The following is a 17,838-nucleotide window of genomic DNA, read 5'->3' as shown; positions in this document are numbered from 1 at the left end:
AGGGCAGGACAAAGGAGACGATTTAGTTATATCACAGGACGAGTAAGTTGTGACATTTTGATTAAAGATTACAAGGTTTTTTTGACCTGTTATGAATGTTATGAAAATGTTAGGAAAAAGTATGCCTGTATGAATTATTCACAATAAGACCAGTAACACGCATTAAGAAAATAAACAGGGTCAGTTTTGACTTAATGCTGTTACTTGTGGTTTTAAAGTGCTCTTTATTGTTGGAACATGACAAAAACTTGCCAAACAGGTGAACATTTCTCAAATCTGAGGAAGAATATTCAAAACATTTATAAGGATGAAATATTTTTCTACATAAAAATATGCATGAATTAACTTAAGTAAAATTATTTTTCAGACTTTTTTCTTTAACAAAAGAAATGTCTTAATAGAAAAACTAATTTCTTAATTTTTGATAGTTTGATAGTTTGTGTTTCCTGACTTTGTATATCTTAGGCACTGTAATGATGGGTCAACAGAATGGGGATCCATTTGCAGCTTTTATTAAGAATAGTATATACACAGGTAAGGGCAGAGGCAGAGACGTAAACGGGGACAGGCAATGGTCGAGGCAGGCGGCAGACAAACGGTATCAGGAAGCAGGCAGAGATCAGGGCAGGCAGCAAACAAACACAGTCCAGTAACCAGGCAAGGATCAAGGCAGGCAGCAGAGAATCACAGGAGATAAACAGTCCAATCAGCAACAGTATAAACAATCCACAGAAAACGCTTAGAAATGATCACCGGGGCAAATCAAGACTTCGCAGTGTGTGTGTGTGTGTGTGCTGCTTAAATAGTGTGAGTGTGATGTGATGCAGGTGTGTGCGCAATCAGTCCCAGGAATGAGGGCCTATGGGAAATGTAGTTTGAATGATAGTCTCAGTATTCCGGTGAAGGCTCCCTCCGGTGGTGCGGGGGAGGAAGTGCGGGAGCCTCACTTGTGACAGAGCCCCCCCCCTGCGAGCGGCTCCAGACGCGAGGAGGCGGACGACGCCGGGGTCTACCACGTGGTCGAGGGGCCGGTCTCTCCGGATGCGTCCTGTGAAACTCTTCTGTGAGTGAGGGGTCCAGGATATCATCCACATCGACCCAGGATCGCTCCTCCGGGCCGTACCCCTCCCAGTCGACCAGGTACTGAAGTCTCCCACCCCGGCGCCTGGAATCGAGTAGTTCTCGAACTTGGTAAGCCTCCTCGCCTTCGATCAGCATGGGTGGGGGGTTGCGGGCCTCGGCTCCCTCCGACTCCCCCCTCGGACCACCAGAGGGTTTCAGCAACGACACATGGAAAGTGGGAGAAACACGGTAGTTAGCAGGTAGGTCTAATCGGAATGACACGGGTGTAATTTGTTTAATAATTTGAAAAGGCCCTACAAACCTGGGACTGAGCTTTCTGCATGGAAGTCGGAGGCGGAGATCTCGTGTGGATAGCCAGACCCATTGGCCCACGGTGTACTCTGGACTGGGACGCCGGTGACGATTAGCCTGTACCTCCTGCCTTCTCACGGCGCGCTGCAGATGGTGATGGGCGAGGTCCCAGGTTTCCTCACTGCGTTGCAGCCACTCTGTCACGGATGGTAGATTGGTGGGTACGCCGGACCAAGGGAAAAGTGGTGGCTGGTAGCCAAGTACACATTTGAAGGGAGTCACGCCGGTGGAGGTTTTCTGGAGAGAGTTTTGTGCGTAGGAATCTGGTGAGCTCTTGGTTCATGCGTTCTGTTTGGCCATTGGATTCGGGGTGGTATCCTGATGTGAGGCTGACATTGACATTCAAGTGTTCAAAGAAGGCTGCCCAGACCCGGGACATGAACTGTGGCCCTCTGTCCGATACAATGTCCTCTGGCAAGCCGTAGAAACGGAATACATAGTTGCAGAGGGTCTCTGCTGTTTCGAAGGCAGATGGTAGTTTGGGTAGTGGAATGAGTCGACAGGCTTTGGAGAATCGGTCCACAACCGTAAGAATGGTGGTGTGGCCACGGGACACAGGGAGGTCGGTGACGAAGTCAATTGCTATGTGGGACCAGGGACGTTGAGGAATGGGCAGTGGCTGTAACAACCCGGAGGGTACTTGACGGGATGGCTTAGAGGTTTGACAGGCTGAGCAGTTCTTTACGAATTGAGTGGTCTCCGCTAGCATGGTTTCCCACCAGAACCGGTTCTGTAACAGATGGAATGTGGCAGTGATACCCGGGTGACCAGAACTGGGAAGAGCATGCACTTGATGCAGTAACTTGTTGCGGAGGGCTTCTGGTACGAACGTGCGATCTGGTGGGCATTCCGGGGGTGGTACCGTCTGTGCGTTGAGTTCGGTGATTTCTGTCATGATGTCCCATTGTACGGGAGCGACCAGAAGTTTGTCGGGGATGATGCTTTCCTCGCTCTTTGTTCTCTCTACCTCCTCCATTTGGCGAGACAGCGCGTCGGCTTTGAGGTTCCTTGAGCCTGGTCGATATGTCACGGTAAACTGAAATCTGGTGAAGAACATGGCCCACCTGGCTTGTCTGGGGTTTAAGCGTTTGGCTGAACGGAGATATTCAAGGTTCTTGTGGTCGGTGAGTATGGTGAATGGGTGCTGTGCTCCCTCCAGCCAGTGCCGCCACTCCTCCAACGCTGCCTTCATGGCTAGTAGCTCCCGGTTGCCTACATCATAGTTTCGTTCTGCTGCTGATAGCTTCCTCGAGTAGAATGCACATGGAAACATTTTGGCTGGATTTCCTTGACGTTGTGAGAGTACGGCCCCGATGCCTGTGCTGGATGCGTCAACCTCTACGATGAAGGGGAGCTCTGGGTCTGGGTGACGGAGAATGGGAGCAGTGGTGAAACGTTCCTTTAATTCCTGGAAGGCTTGTATCGCCTCATTGGACCAGGTGAGACGGGTGGATTGTCGTTTGGTCATGGAGGTTAGAGGTGCTGCAATGCCACTGAAGTTCCTTATAAACCGCCTGTAGAAATTAGCGAACCCCAGGAATCGTTGCAGTTCTTTCAGTGTTCGTGGTCGTGGCCATTCGAGAACTGCTCTCACCTTGCTGTCGTCCATAGCCACTCCCTCGTGACTGATAACATACCCCAAGAATGACGTGGATGTGCGGTGAAACTCACATTTCTCGGCCTTGGCGTAGAGTTGGTGTTGAATGAGGCGTTGCAGCACAGCCCGGACGTGTTGGATGTGTTCCTCAAACGTGCTGGAATAGATGAGAATGTCATCTATGTAAACTACGACCCAGCGGTTGAGCATGTCCCGGAAGACATCGTTGATGAAGGACTGGAACACGGAGGGACTGTTGGCCAGCCCGAACGGCATCACAAGGGTCTCGTAGTGGCCAGTGGCGGTGGAAAAGGCAGTTTTCCATTCGTCCCCCTCTCTGATGCGTATCAGATTATAGGCACAGCGAAGATCCAGCTTGGTAAAGTATTTAGCCTGCCGTAACTGCTCCAGAGCTGCTGGAACCAGGGGCAAAGGGTAACGAAATTTAACGGTGATATCATTAAGTCCGCGGTAGTCAATGCAGGGTCTGAGGCTACCGTCCTTCTTCTTGACAAAGAAGAAGCCTGATGCCGCTGGTGACGTTGAGGGCCGGATGAAACCTTTGGCTAGCTCCTCTTCAATGAATTTTCTCATAGCAGCAGATTCAGGTTGGGATAAAGGGAATATTCTCCCCTTGGGTGGCGTGGTACCTGGTAGTAGATCAATGGCACAGTCACTGGATCGATGTGGGGGTAGCTCTGTGGCTTTGCTCTTACTGAAAGCGATTGCCAGGTCAGCATACTCGACAGGGATGTGGGACTCGTCGGAGTTAACTGTGTGGACTGATACAGTTTGAACTGGTAATGGGGTGACCTGTTTCAGACAAAGTTCATGACAGGATGGATCCCATTGAATAATCTGTCCCTCCTTCCAGGAAATATGTGGGTTGTGGATCCTGAGCCACGGGAGACCAAGGATGACTGGGTTGTTGGGTGAATGGATGACGTAAAATCTGATGGGTTCATGATGTAATACTCCTACTTGCAGAACAACCTCAGCAGTAATGTGAGCGACTTTCCCCCTCTCCGATGGGCCGACCATCTAGCGCCTCCACTGTCAATTGAGAGTCACAAGCAGTTAGAGTGATGTTGTGCTCTTGAACGAAAGTATTTGACATAAAGTTGCCTGCAGCCCCAGAGTCAATGAGCGCCTGAGTGGAGATGCGCTGGTTGTTAACAGTCACATGAACTGGTATTTTGAAACTGCTAGCTGAATAGTTGGTGGATTGCTGGAAACTCACCGCTTTCGGGTTAGAGGGACTTGGCCGGATGGGACAATTGATTTTGATGTGACCGGCTTGGCCGCAGTACAGACACAGGTGGAGTTGTCTTCTTCTTTCTCTTTCTTCTGGGTGCAGCGGAGTGTAGCCGAGCTGCATGGGTTCTGGAGTGGGGTTGGTTAAGGTTTGGGAAGTGGCCCCTCGGATCGGACGTCGAGAGCGCAGTAAATTGTCAATTTGGATGGCCAGTTCTATGAATTCGCTAAGCGTTCTTCCCTCGTCGCGGCAGGCTAGTTCGGCTTGTAGTTCTAGGGACAGACCTTTGCGAAACAGCAATTTCAATGTATCGTCGACCCAGTTTGTTTGAGCTGCTAGAGTTCGGAATGTGAGAGCATACTCAGCAGCGGTGGTTTTGCCCTGGCACAGCGACAGCAGTTGATCACCAGCGCTTTTACCTCCCGCGGGATGTTCGAAAACCTCTTTGAACTTTCGAAGAAATGCGGAGAATGTGGGAAACGCGGAGCCCTCCTCTCCCCACACTGCCGTGGCCCAATCCAGCGCTTTACCAGACAGCAGCGAGCAAACGAAGGATATCCGACTGGAATCGGAGGGATACAGAGCAGGCTGTTGGTTAACAAAGAGGGAGCATTGAAGCAGAAATCCCTTACATTTAGCTGGGTCGCCATCAAACTTTTCTGGAAAGGCGAGTCGCGGATTCACCGCAGGAGCGGGAGTGAAGGCCTGGGTGTCGGGAGCCGCGGGCGGCGAGGTGGCGACTTCGGGAGGCCTGAACCGAAGGCCCTGTAGAGTCTTTACCAGCTCCTCGGTAAGTGAAGTTAGTCGATTCAACTGATGGTGGTGAACCGCGAGCTGGTTGGCCTGGGCAGATAGCTCAGTGGTGAGCTGCATGATAGCTGCTGGATCGCTAGTTGGCGAAGTCTTCTGTAATGATGGGTCAACAGAATGGGGATCCATTTGCAGCTTTTATTAAGAATAGTATATACACAGGTAAGGGCAGAGGCAGAGACGTAAACGGGGACAGGCAATGGTCGAGGCAGGCGGCAGACAAACGGTATCAGGAAGCAGGCAGAGATCAGGGCAGGCAGCAAACAAACACAGTCCAGTAACCAGGCAAGGATCAAGGCAGGCAGCAGAGAATCACAGGAGATAAACAGTCCAATCGGCAACAGTATAAACAATCCACAGAAAACGCTTAGAAATGATCACCGGGGCAAATCAAGACTTCGCAGTGTGTGTGTGTGTGTGTGCTGCTTAAATAGTGTGAGTGTGATGTGATGCAGGTGTGTGCGCAATCAGTCCCAGGAATGAGGGCCTATGGGAAATGTAGTTTGAATGATAGTCTCAGTATTCCGGTGAAGGCTCCCTCCGGTGGTGCGGGGGAGGAAGTGCGGGAGCCTCACTTGTGACAGGCACAGTTTGCAGTGCAGGCTGCAATATTAATAATATAATGTATTTTGTCTCTTAGAAGTGCACATTTGACAGCAGCTTGAGTTGAGTTACAGTAGCAGTAGCTTGAGTTGGGATGCAGATGTATATTTATGTTCATTAACAAAAACAGTAACATCTTTAAAAATTGAAACAACCTCATAGAGTAAAATTTTGTTTTGAGTTAAGATTTTATTAAACTACTTTTATTAAAATTAACCATTGGTCATCCATAGTATCATACATTTAAATCATGATAACCATAGGTAAAACCACGCATGTATATAGCACCTCACTACCATGTTAAAATGTAAATATATGGTTTCTATGGTATTTGTTATGAAAAACATAGCCTAAATAAATTTTTTACTATAAATACAAATGCACAAATGCTATAGCCTAATAACAAAAAATACTATAATTATATTCCATTACTCTTTTAATACATGTCTACATTAATAATATAATAAGATTTGATTTGAATATACTACATTTCTGCCACAAAACCATGGTACAATTTAGGGGCGGACTGGCCATTGGACCACTGTATAATGTGGACCGGCCAGTTAGTGTTACTACAGTGAATCCATGGTAAATAATGGTGATTAGAAGTGTTTGAACCTATTCATATTGTTCTTTAGTGTATTCCAACCTTATGTTTATGAGCATTCTATTTTCCAATATACAGTGGTGGTCAGAATTATTGGCACCCTTGGTAAATATGATCAAAGATGACTATAAAAATAAATCCGCATTGTTTATCCTTTTGATCTTTAATTAATAAAATTAGCAAAAATCTAACCTTTCATTGAAGGAAAAGAATTGAAAGTGGGGGAAAATCACATTATGAAATAAATGTTTTTCTCCAAAACATGTTGGCCACAATTATTGGCACCCCTAGAATTTTTTATGAGTAAATATCTCTGAAGTATATTCCCATTCATATTTACATTTTTTTTTTTTTAGCACACCAGGGTGATCATGAACATGAAATTGTCCAGCCATGACTTCCTGTTCAACAGGAGTAAAAACATGAGGAAACACAAAAGCCAAATTTCCTTAATCATTCATCACAATGAGTAAAACCAAAGAATATAGTTCTGATGTGCAGCAAAAGATTGTTGAGCTTCACAAAATAGAAAGTGGCTGTAAGAAAATAGCTAAAGCATTGAAAATCCCCATTTCAGGGATCAGGGCAATAATTAAGAAGTTCCAATCAAGTAAAGATGTTACAAATCTGCCTGGAAGAGGACGTGTGTCTAAATCGTCCTAATGCGCGGTGAGGAGGAAAGTTTGAGTGGCCAAAGACTCTCCAAGGATCACAGCCGGAGAATTGCAGAGATTAGTTGAATCTTGACTCTCAGAAAGCCTAAAAAAAATATCAAACAGCACCTACATCCCCACAATTTGTTCGGGAGGGTTTTAGGAAAAATCCTCTGTTCTCATCTAGAAACAATCTCCAGCATATTCAGTTGTCAGACATGACTGGAACTTCAAACGGGACCGGCTTCTATGGTCAGAGGAAACTAAAAAAAGAGCTTTTTGGCAGCAAACCCACCAGATGGGTTTGGTGCACACATGGATAAAAAGTACCCCATGCCCACGGTTTTGACGGACTTGACTTGACTTAAATTTGAATAAAATGAAAACTAAAAGACTTTCAAATCACATGAGCCAATATTTTATTCACAATAGAACAAAGATAACATAACAAATGTTTAAACTGAGAAATTTTACACTTTTATCCACTAAATGAGCTCATTTCAAATTTAATGACTGCTACAGGTCTCAAAAAAGTTGGCACGGGGGCAACAAATGGCAGAAAAAGCAAGAAATTTTGATAAGATTCAGCTGGGAGAACATCTAGCAACTAAGCAAGTTAATTGATATCAGGTCTGTAACATGATTAGCTATAAAAGGGATGTCTTAGAGAGGCAGAGTCTCTCAGAAGTAAAGATGGGCATAGGCTCACCAATCTGTGAAAGAGTGCGTAAAAAGACCGTGGAAAACAATGTTCCTCAACGTCAAATTGCAAAGGCTTTGCAAATCTAATCATCTACAATGCATAACATCATCAAAAGATTCAGAGAAACTGGAGAAATCTCTGTGTGTAAGGGACAAGGCCGAAGACCTTTATTGGATGCTCGTGGTCTTCGGGCCCTCAGATGACACTGCATCACTCATTGGCATGATTGTGTCAATGACATTACTAAATGGGCCCAGGAATACTTCCAGAAACCACTGTTGGTAAACACAACCCGCCGTGCCATCTGCAGATGAAAACTAAAACTAAAGGAAGCCATATGTGAACATGGTCCAGAAGCGCCGTTGTGTCCTGTGGGCAAGGCTCATTTAAAATGGACTGTTTCAAAGTGGAAAAGTGTTCTATGGTCAGACGAGTCCAAATTTGACATCCTTGTTGGAAATCACGGACGCCGCGTCCTCCGGGCTAAAGAGGAGGGAGACCTTCCGGCGTGTTATCAGCGTTCAGTTCAAAAGCCAGCATCTCTGATGGTATGGGGGTGCATAAGTGCATACGGTATGGGCAGCTTTCATGTTTTAGAAGGCACTATGAATGCTAAAAGGTATATAAAGGTTTCCAGATGACATCTATTTCAGGGAAGGCCTTGTATATTTCAGCAGGTCAATGCAAAACCACATACTGCAGCTATTACAACAGCATGGCTTCGTTGTAGAAGAGTCCGGGTGCTGAATTGGCCTGCCTGCAGTCCAGAGACGACCACGACCTTTTCAGCAGCTGGAAACCTATATCAGGCAAGAATGGGAACAAATTCCAACACCAAAACTTCAGAAACTCATAACCTCGATGCCCAGATGTCTTCACACTGTTTTGAAAAGAAGAGGAGATGCTACACCATGGTAAACATGCCCCGTCCCAGCTATTTTGAGACCTGTAGCAGGCATCAAATTTGAAATGAGCTCATTTTGTACACAACATTGTAAAATTTCTCAGTTTAAACATTTGTTATGTTATCTATGTTCTATTGTGAATAAAATATTGGGTCACGTGATTTGAAAGTCTTTTAGTTTCATTTTATTCAAATTTAAAAAACGTCCCAACTTTTCCGGAATTGGGGTTGTACATAGTATCATGGATTCTATCAAATACCAACAGATAAAAAAACAAAAGCTGACCGCTTCTGCTAGAAATCTTATAATGGGCCGTGGTTGGATCTTCCATCAGGACAATAATCCAAAACCAACACAAAAATGTGTCACTGAGCACAAAATGAAGCTTCTGCCATGGCTGTCTCAATCCCCTGACCTGAACCCTAAAGAAAATTAGTGGGGTGAACTGAAGAGAAGAAGCACCAACATGGAGCTGGGAATCAGAAGGATCTGTAGAGATTCTGCATGAAGGAATGGTCTCTGATCTCTTGTCAGGTGTTCTCCAAACTTTATAGGCATTATAGGTGAAGACTCAGAGCTATTATCTTGGCAAAAGGAGGTTGCAAAAAGTATTGAATAAAAGGGTGCCAATAATTGTGGCCAACGTGTTTTGGAGAAAAACATTTATTTCATAATGTGATTTTCCCCCCACTTTCAATTCTTTTCCTTCAATGAAAGGTTAGTTTTTTGCTAATTTTATGAATTAAAGATCAAAAGGATAAACAATGCAGATTTATTTTTATAGTCATCTCTGATCATATTTACCAAGGGTGCCAATAATTCTGACCACCACTGTATGTTAATTAGAGATCAGTTTGTAAAAATGTATGAATTGCAAAACTATGCTTAAATCTGTGTAAGAAAGTAATTTAGGAATTTAGATTTATAACTATACATTGTATATCGTTTTATTGAAAATGGTATGAAAAGGATTGTATATTGTTGTATGTGTTGTATGTAGTTATGTGCTTTCCTATTGTTTTTTATTGTGCTTTGCCAGTTACCTCAATAATATTCCTTGTATCTCTTTTGATTTCCACAGGTATATCACCTTTTCTAAGGACAACCTCTCCTCACCTGATTGGACATGGCCATTTTGTATTCTCTGAAAATGATAGAAGAGTTATAGAGACGGACCAGTCAGTCACACAGGGAATAGTTCCATCTTTGAAGTCAAATTCTGCCTCTCCAACCCATGCCCAACCTAAGGACCCCTGTGGTACTGGTGTGGGCCCCTGTGTTTTTTCCAAAGATCAAAACAATGCTGACAAATATGGTGCAACAAATGGCAGCTTTTTAGTGTGGGCAGACTTAAAACGCACACTGTCATTTGCATGGGAGCTGCATGTATTTGGTTCTGCTGCCCTCTTCCTTCTGCTTACCGTTGGCTCAGTCCTTGGCTTAGCATTAGCTCCCAGCTTGAACTGCCCTCACTGTGGTGAACTGATGCTCACCAATAGCTTCTTGCTAGTTGTGGGTGTGGTTAGAGCAGGCCACTTTTTGCTCGATCCATATGGGACACGGTTCCTTCTGCCACCTCCTGTAATAATAGCTTTGTACACGCTGCCGTTACCACTGTTAATTTTGGCACAGGCTGCATTAGTGATTTTGGTACTAAAAAAGGCAGGAGTAACTTGGCTACCACCAACACTTCAGAACCCCCCTCTGTTAGGAGTATTAGCTGTTTTACAATGCACTCTCCTACTTGCTGCAGACTTGCTTTCCCCTGCACTTTCGCCTGCTGTTCCCATCGTCCTACAGAGCCTCACACTGACTGCAGGCCTGACACTGTGTTTAGGCTACCTTTTCTTGGCACTGCCACGCCTCTCTCACACACATGCAGCTCGGGGAAGAAATAAGGGAATAGGTGAAGAAAAAGTGCGTGTTTTAGCATGGGTACTGGCAGTGTGCGCTCTTCTCGGGGCATTGTGCTGTCTGTTGCACATTTATGCCTGCATGTGGCTATATGGACTACTAGGAGACTGGAGACTCTTTCGTTGGGCATGGTGGCTCTGTCAGTTCTGGGGACAACTGTTGGAGCTTGTCTGGGCTTTCTGCCTGCTTCTGGTGTCTTCCTGGGTCTTCTGGAAACCCAATGAAGGCCACATATGTGGAGCACCAAGACAGGAAGGAGCTGCCACAGAAAGCTTGCCCTCACCCTCTCAATCATCAGACTCTACCAGCAGACATACATGCTGGGCAAAGATTGTGCAGAGCCTCAAGGTAAGGCAACAAAGGAAATTGGAAAGTAATGGGATTGGAGGGTCCAGCAATAGTGCAGTGGCGGGAGAGTTGCCCAATAACTGGGCAGGACAAGAGCGATCAGGGGTGGACATTAGCAAGAGCCTCATACGAAATCATGACCCACTCAAAGACACCAATCATGGGCGCAATCTGAAAAGCTTTGCAGGCGGCTCTGCAGGTTCATTGCTAAGGCTGCAGCCACTTGCACATCCACCTCAGTGCTCTTCAACTAGCAGTCTGGACAGGGACAAGGAGTCAGCCATCTCACTCTGTGATTTTGACCTGCGCCCTCCAACCCCAATTGACCTTGGCCGCAGTATTGATGAGGCACTTCATCGTGAGCATCTGTTAAGGGGCGAAAGTTTGTTCCAGCCACTGCGACCACTATCACCTCCTCTCTCTCAAAACCTTTGGATGCGACGGAATAGTGAACCCCAAATCACACTGTCATTGAGCAGTGATGAACACACGTTGCTCACAGAGTCCTCCACAGGTCTGGATCGCTCCATTCCTAGTGCTGTGCCCAGCCGACAGGTCACAGCTCCCCCTACACCCACTCATCAGGGCTTCCGTTGGGTCTCTGAGGCACCAGTGCCTTCCTCTTTGTCCTGCCCGGTCTCACTGCACCCTTCCCCAAGCACAAGCCATGCCCTCATGCCTAGCGCAGAAAACACAAGGCTGTTTCTAACCCCTGACCTTGAAAGTTCGCAATCAAATAGTAGAGGTGGGAATAGTTACTTGAAAGTCAAACGAAATGATGACTCAGCCAGTGTTGGCAGCGACATTATTGACCTTTGAACATGATGTGGCAAAATGCATTCACATTTTCCAAAAATCAGAGATTACACATTTAATTATGACTTGCTCAGATGGACTGAGTCTAATTGTAGTATAATGGTACTAAGTATATACTAGAATAAAGAAGTGCAATCAACACTGAAAATATTTACTTCTGTTTTTTTTTGTTTTTTTTTTGTTTTTCAAAAGTTTTGTTTACTGCTGTGCACATACAACATAAGTCTATGAGGCAAGGCATTCCAGAAGTGTGTATTTTGTTTTTACCATTATTAATGTTTTTGTATAAAATGTTTGTTATTTGATCTGGAAAGTTGTCTAAATTGTCTTTTTTTCAGTGGTAGGACCACTATTATAGGCAAATTAACTTCTAGTTATGTGTTATTTGTGTAATTTCTGTTGGTGGGGTGACTCCATGTACAGTACTTCACAAAGAGTTACTAGTCTCCTGTCGTTACTTGTAATATTTAAGTTTTGTGGCTGTGCTTATGCAGTGTATTTTAATATTTATGCTGATGCAGTGCCATGTCCCATAGACCAACCTAAGTTCTACCTTAGCAAGCATTGTGAAGACCTGTGTCTGGATAGTGTCTTTTTTCTTCTTTGCACTGCATTTGAACAGAATTTATACTGTATGTGCCAGAACATGTTGACTTTCTTTCCCATGCTTTGTACTTCCAGTTTATTCCTGCAATACAGCATACCAGAAACATACCAAGCATTCCCACAACTGGAGTTATGTTTAGTAAAATCATTTTTATATAACTGATTTGGCAACTGACCGAATAGCAGACTAAAATTTTGTTTGTTGGTGCATTCAGCAGTTTGGTCAAATGTCTGAGCAATAAATGATAGAAAGCTGTGAGTACAACTAAAACAGATTATGTATATTCTATATTTTTGTTTGTAAATAATGGTGTATTCTGGTTACATGCAATGCATTTACTGTGAATGACAGTCTTTCCTACTGCAAGAATATTAACTGATTATAAAAAATACAATGTTGTCAGTTAATGACAGATGCATAGACAGATGCGTATTAACATTTGCATAGCTTTCCTTCTTTAAAATTTCTCAGTGTCATAGTAAAACCAACACAGTTTGTTACAATACATCTTAACCAGGCACTATACAGTGCCCTCCACAAATATTGGCACCCTTAGTAAATATGAGCAAAGGCGGCTGTGAAAATAAATCTGCATTGTTTATCCTTTTGATCTTTCATTCAAAAAATTCACAAAATTCTAACCTTTCATTTAAGTAAAACAATTGGAAATGGGGGAAAAAGCTCATTATGAAATAAATAAATTCTCTAGTTCACGTTGGCCACAATTATTGGCACCCAATTATTGCATTGCAACATCCTTTCCCCAAGATAACAGCTCTGAGTCTTCTTCTATAATGCCTGATGAGTTTGGAGAACACCTGACAAGAGATCAAAGACCATTCCTTCATACAGAATCTCTCCAGATCCTTCAGATTCCCAGCTCCATGTTGGTGCTTCTTCTCTTCAGTTCACCCCACTCATTTTTTATAGGGTTCAGGTCAGGGAACTGGGACGGCCATGGCAGAAGCTTCATTTTGTGCTCAGTGACACATTTTTGTGTTGATTTTGATGTTTGTTTTGGATCATTGTCCTGATGGAAGATCCAACCACGGCCCATTATAAGGTTTCTAGCAGAAGCGGTCAGGTTTTGATTTTTATCTGTTAGTATTTGATAGAATCCATGATGCCATGTATCTGAACAAGATGTCCAGGACCTCCAGCAAAACAAATAGGCCCACAGCATTAAAGATCCAGCACCATATTTAACAGTGGGCATTGGGATACTTTTTTTTCCCTGTTTGCACCAAACCCATCTGGTGGATTTGCTGGCAAAAAGCTCTTTTTTTAGTTTCATCTGACCATAGAACCAGGTCCCTTTTGAAGTTCCAGTCGTGTCTGACAACTGAATATGCTGGAGTTTGTTTTTGGATGAGCGAGGAGGATTCTTCTTGAAACTGTTTGGTAATTTATTTTTTTACGCTTTCTGACCCCACGACTCAGCAGATTTCTGCAATTCTCCAGCTGTGATCCTTGGAGAGTCTTTGGCCACTCAAACTCTCCTCCTTACTGTGCATCTTTAGTTGATTGGAACTTCTTAATTATTGCCCTGATGGTGGAAATGGGGATTTTCAATGCGTTGGCTTTTTTTCTTATAGCCATTTTCTATTTTGTGAAGCTCAACCATCTTTTGCTGCACATCAGAACTATATTCTTTTGTTTTTCTCCTTGTGATGAATGATTAAGGGAATTTGGCCTTTGTGCTGGACAATTTCATGCTCCTAGTCACCCTGGTGTGCTAAAAAAATTAAATATGAATGGCAATGTACTTCAGAGATATTTTACTCATAAGAATTTCTAGGGGTGCCAATAATTGTGGCCAATATGTATTGGAGAAAAACATTTATTTCATAATGTGAGTTTCCCCCCCAATTTCATTTGTTTTACTTCAATGAAAGATTAGAATTTTGTGAATTTTTTGAATGAAAGATCAAAAGGATAAACAATGCAGATTTATTTTCACAGCCGCCTTTGCTCATATTTACTAAGCGTGCCAATATTTGTGGAGGGCACTGTATGTGCTTGTATGCTGTGATATATATATTTTAATTAAATTATTATCTTTCTTTTCAACTGTTTGCATGGTACAACTGACACCTGTTGTAATTTTATTGATTATAACAGCAGTAACTCATCAAATGATGCTCAAATAAGAGCATTTTAACCAGGCACAACCCCACACATGGTATACTGTCAGGCACACTTTCAGCATTTTAAAGAGATGATTTATGATGGTGGAGTAAGGCTGTGCAGTCCCAGCAAATTATGACAGATTATGGTAGTCCCCCGTATCTATATTTATGTATCTATGTATTTTTGTGGTCAAGTTTGCTTTTGAATAAAACAGAAAGTGTTATCACCAACATACTGTACTGTACTATATGTGACCCTGGACTACAAAACCAGTCATAAGGGTCAATTTTTTGAAATTGAGATTTATACATCACCTGAAAGCTGAATAAATAAGATTTCCATTGATGTGTGGTGCAAAACAATCAAAATATTGAGAAAATTGCCTTTAAAGTTGTCCAAATGAAGTCTTTAGCAATGCATATCCACTCACAAAAATACATTTTTGATATATTTATGGTAGGAAATTTACAAAATATCTTCATGGAACATGATCTTTACTTAATATCCTAATGATTTTTGGCATAAAAGAAAAATTGATAATTTCAACCCATACAGTGTATTGTTGGCTACCCGTGCGACTTGTGACTGGTTTTGTGGGCCAGGGTCACACACACACATATATATATATATATATATATATATATATATATATGTATATATATATATATATATATATATATAGAAGCATTTTAATTGAAGGGTCAGTTTACCCTCTGAGTTATCTTACTCCCCACATGACTTTCACAAAACTTTAATCATTTAAATAAGCACTGCATTAGTGCTTGGTAAATTTAAGATCAATATATTCATTTTAACAACATACTGGTAAAAGTGTTATTTAAATGGGAAAAATAGAACTAAAAATGATAAATTCTTATAAATGTGTTCTTTCACAATGTATAAAAACTACCACTTTTTGCTGAAATCAGCTAATAAATGTTGCTCTTACAGTATAGTTGTCTTTGTTGCACATTACATTGAGATAGGGAAACATATCTTATAATTGGAAAAATGTTTATAATATAAAATAATCTGACGATTTAGTGATAATTCTGGTGCAAGGTCCAGAACTCAAGTATTAAATCACAGTGCGGAACTTGACATTGGTATTCTTCATCTTCTGTTTGTAGACCTCATCAAACTGTTCATTTTGTGCCACAGTGAAGTGATTTTTCCAGTCTCCAACTTTACCTTTTGGAACACAAACAAATAGAAGATAAAAGCAAATGAAAGGACAGGATTCATAAGTCTAAATTAGATAATTGGTTTATTAACCTTTCCGCATGAAGGGTGAGATCTTGAAGTCCATGATTGGGACTGTGGAATAATTGGTCATCTTGTTCTGTTTCATGGCGTCAAACTGAACCCCTTTTGTTATTTTCTCCCTCTCTTCAACTGAAGTGGACAAACCCAAGAAGGAACACAAACGTTCCACTTCACGTCCGGTGTCCTGAGTAAGATGTGGAAAAACACATTTAACTTTCATATTGATTTTACAGTATGCATCATAAAATTGTCACATTATGAACTGAACTTACTTCCACCAAATCTTCATAGAACAAGTACAGTAAGTTAGAATATGTCTGTTTTTTCTCCCACCATCCACTGACGTGGTCGAACCAAGGACCAAACACATCTAAGGGGAATATTAAAACAATTCCTCAGTTGTAAATTTCTTGATTCATGTAGAGACATTTGACCTTTTTACTCCCCAAATGATTTATAAAAACATTTTAATATAATAATTTAATATAATTTCCTGACATTAAAATGGTTCTTTAGTTATACCCATTGCAATTGACTGATATGATTTAATTTCATTATTGTACACAATATTTTACTTACTCTTTCCTTCCAAAAATTTCTGTAAGAAGGTGTTCCAGTCTCCTGGTTCAGGTTCTCCCATATTCATTCGATCAAAATGAAAATAGGAAACAGCATTGTCTTTGGCATTCCGCGCTACATACACAATCTGGAACAAGTGGACAAAAATTATGATAAGAAAGAAGATTTGTATTACATTCACTTAATTACACAACTAATGCTGTGTTAAATAGAGGGAATTAAGCTGTGTTTCAATCCATAGGGTTCCCATGCAGGGTTCATTGCTCCCTAGCACACAGTAGCCTATCTGTTAAAGTTCACTTCACTTGACAAAATGCGTTCAAAACACACTGCAACATATCAACCTAGGTCACTCATATTAGAGAAGATTGAGATTTCATTTTTCACCCAAAAATGAAAATTTTGTCATTAAAGAAGATGCACAAAAGAAGATATTTTAAAGAATGTTAGTAACCAGACAGTTGACGGCACCCATTGACTTCCATAGTAGGAAAAAAAAAATACTATGGATGTCAATGGGTGCCATCGACTGTCTGGTTACCAACATTCTTTAAAATATCTTCTTTTGTGTTCAACAGAAGAAAGAAACTCATACAGGTTTGGTACAACATAAGTTGATATGAAGACAAAATGTTTGGGTAAACTATGTGATCTAACACATCGGTGTTTGGCCCACCACAGGCTGCCAAAACAGCTTCACCTTGGCACCGATTCTGCCAAGAAGTCTCTGGAACTCAATTGGAGGGATGTAACACCATTTTTCCAAAGGATGTTTCCTCATTTGATGTTTTGATTATGGTGATGGTGCTGTCCTAACACATCGGTTTAAAATTTCCCATAGGTGTTCAACTGGATTGAGATCTGGGGACTGGTTGAGATCATATGCCATAGCATATGATTCATATTTTTTTCATTGTCAGTGAGCCCTCTTGTTATCTCGTGTTACCTCATTGTCATACCAGAAGAGACTACTTACATCAGGATAAAGACGTTCCAACATAGGATTAAGGTGATTACTCAACAATGCTGCATTGATGTGAAGGGAACCAGTGGATCCACACCATACCAGCAAAATGCACAGAGCCACCAGATCTGTGTTTTTTATTCATTTGTCATCGTTCTATGAATATTCCTTCATTTAAATCATGTTCCTTAGCTGTGCACTTAAGTTTGTTAGTATGAGATTCAAATTATACTATGATAAATTCATTACATATTGCCACCTACATCAATTTACAGAGAGAAAAGAGCCCATATACTTTACCCTTGAGTTCTGCTCCCAGAAGGACTTGGGCACAAGCTGAACAGGCAAATGAGTTTTGATGAGGCGAGGAGAAGTGGGCAGATTATCAGCCAGCTCTGTCCCTGAAAATGAAAAATAAAATGTGGTTCCAAATTAAAAGTGTCCTAGTTGTCATTGTGGTTAAACAAAGATATACAGTAAATAAACAATATTTGAAGCATTCATACAGGTAATGTTAACATATTTAATGTCACTTAAGAGTACTGGCTCCTACAATTTAATAAAAACACTCTAATTTGTTTATAACGTTAATGGACCTCACAGAACAAAACTATGCTGGGTATAATGAATCACAATCCAGATTACAT

The 17,838-nt window shown here is 42.1% G+C and overlaps 3 protein-coding genes across 9 annotated transcripts in view; 2 read left to right on the top strand and 1 right to left on the bottom strand.

Moving 5' to 3' along the window:
* The window catches only part of LOC127517592 (proline-rich transmembrane protein 3), a 127,160-nt gene that overhangs the window by 35,816 nt on the left and 73,506 nt on the right, over nucleotides 1-17,838 (top strand). For 3 of the 5 annotated variants that reach the window (XM_051903447.1, XM_051903449.1, XM_051903448.1), the window contains one exon: nucleotides 9,649-14,612. The exons of the other annotated variants lie outside the window; for them this stretch is intronic. In XM_051903447.1, the coding sequence (XP_051759407.1) occupies nucleotides 9,649-11,648 (2,000 nt within the window). In that variant the 3' untranslated portion in view covers nucleotides 11,649-14,612. Of the gene's footprint in view, nucleotides 1-9,648; nucleotides 14,613-17,838 lie in introns of those variants that run through there. 5 annotated transcript variants of the gene reach the window in all.
* LOC127517607 (uncharacterized) overlaps nucleotides 1-17,838 on the top strand; it is a 120,144-nt gene that overhangs the window by 66,855 nt on the left and 35,451 nt on the right. The gene's annotated exons all lie outside the window — the stretch shown is intronic.
* Nucleotides 14,804-17,838, bottom strand: part of LOC127517616 (cytosolic sulfotransferase 3) — a 139,124-nt gene continuing 136,089 nt past the window's right edge. For 2 of the 3 annotated variants that reach the window (XM_051903512.1, XM_051903513.1), the window contains exons 4-8: nucleotides 17,492-17,592; nucleotides 16,228-16,354; nucleotides 15,921-16,018; nucleotides 15,658-15,832; nucleotides 15,118-15,573 (exon numbers count right to left, since the gene is read on the bottom strand). In XM_051903512.1, coding sequence (XP_051759472.1) covers nucleotides 15,461-15,573; nucleotides 15,658-15,832; nucleotides 15,921-16,018; nucleotides 16,228-16,354; nucleotides 17,492-17,592 — 614 coding nt within the window. In that variant the 3' untranslated portion in view covers nucleotides 15,118-15,460. Of the gene's footprint in view, nucleotides 15,574-15,657; nucleotides 15,833-15,920; nucleotides 16,019-16,227; nucleotides 16,355-17,491; nucleotides 17,593-17,838 lie in introns of all 3 variants that reach the window. The other variant, XM_051903515.1, reaches the window with a different exon arrangement.

Source organism: Ctenopharyngodon idella, chromosome 8 (assembly GCF_019924925.1).
Source record: "Ctenopharyngodon idella isolate HZGC_01 chromosome 8, HZGC01, whole genome shotgun sequence".
NCBI classification, from domain to species: domain Eukaryota; kingdom Metazoa; phylum Chordata; class Actinopteri; order Cypriniformes; family Xenocyprididae; genus Ctenopharyngodon; species Ctenopharyngodon idella.
Note: the sequence above shows the minus strand (reverse complement) of the source record. Positions and strands in the feature narration are given on the sequence as shown.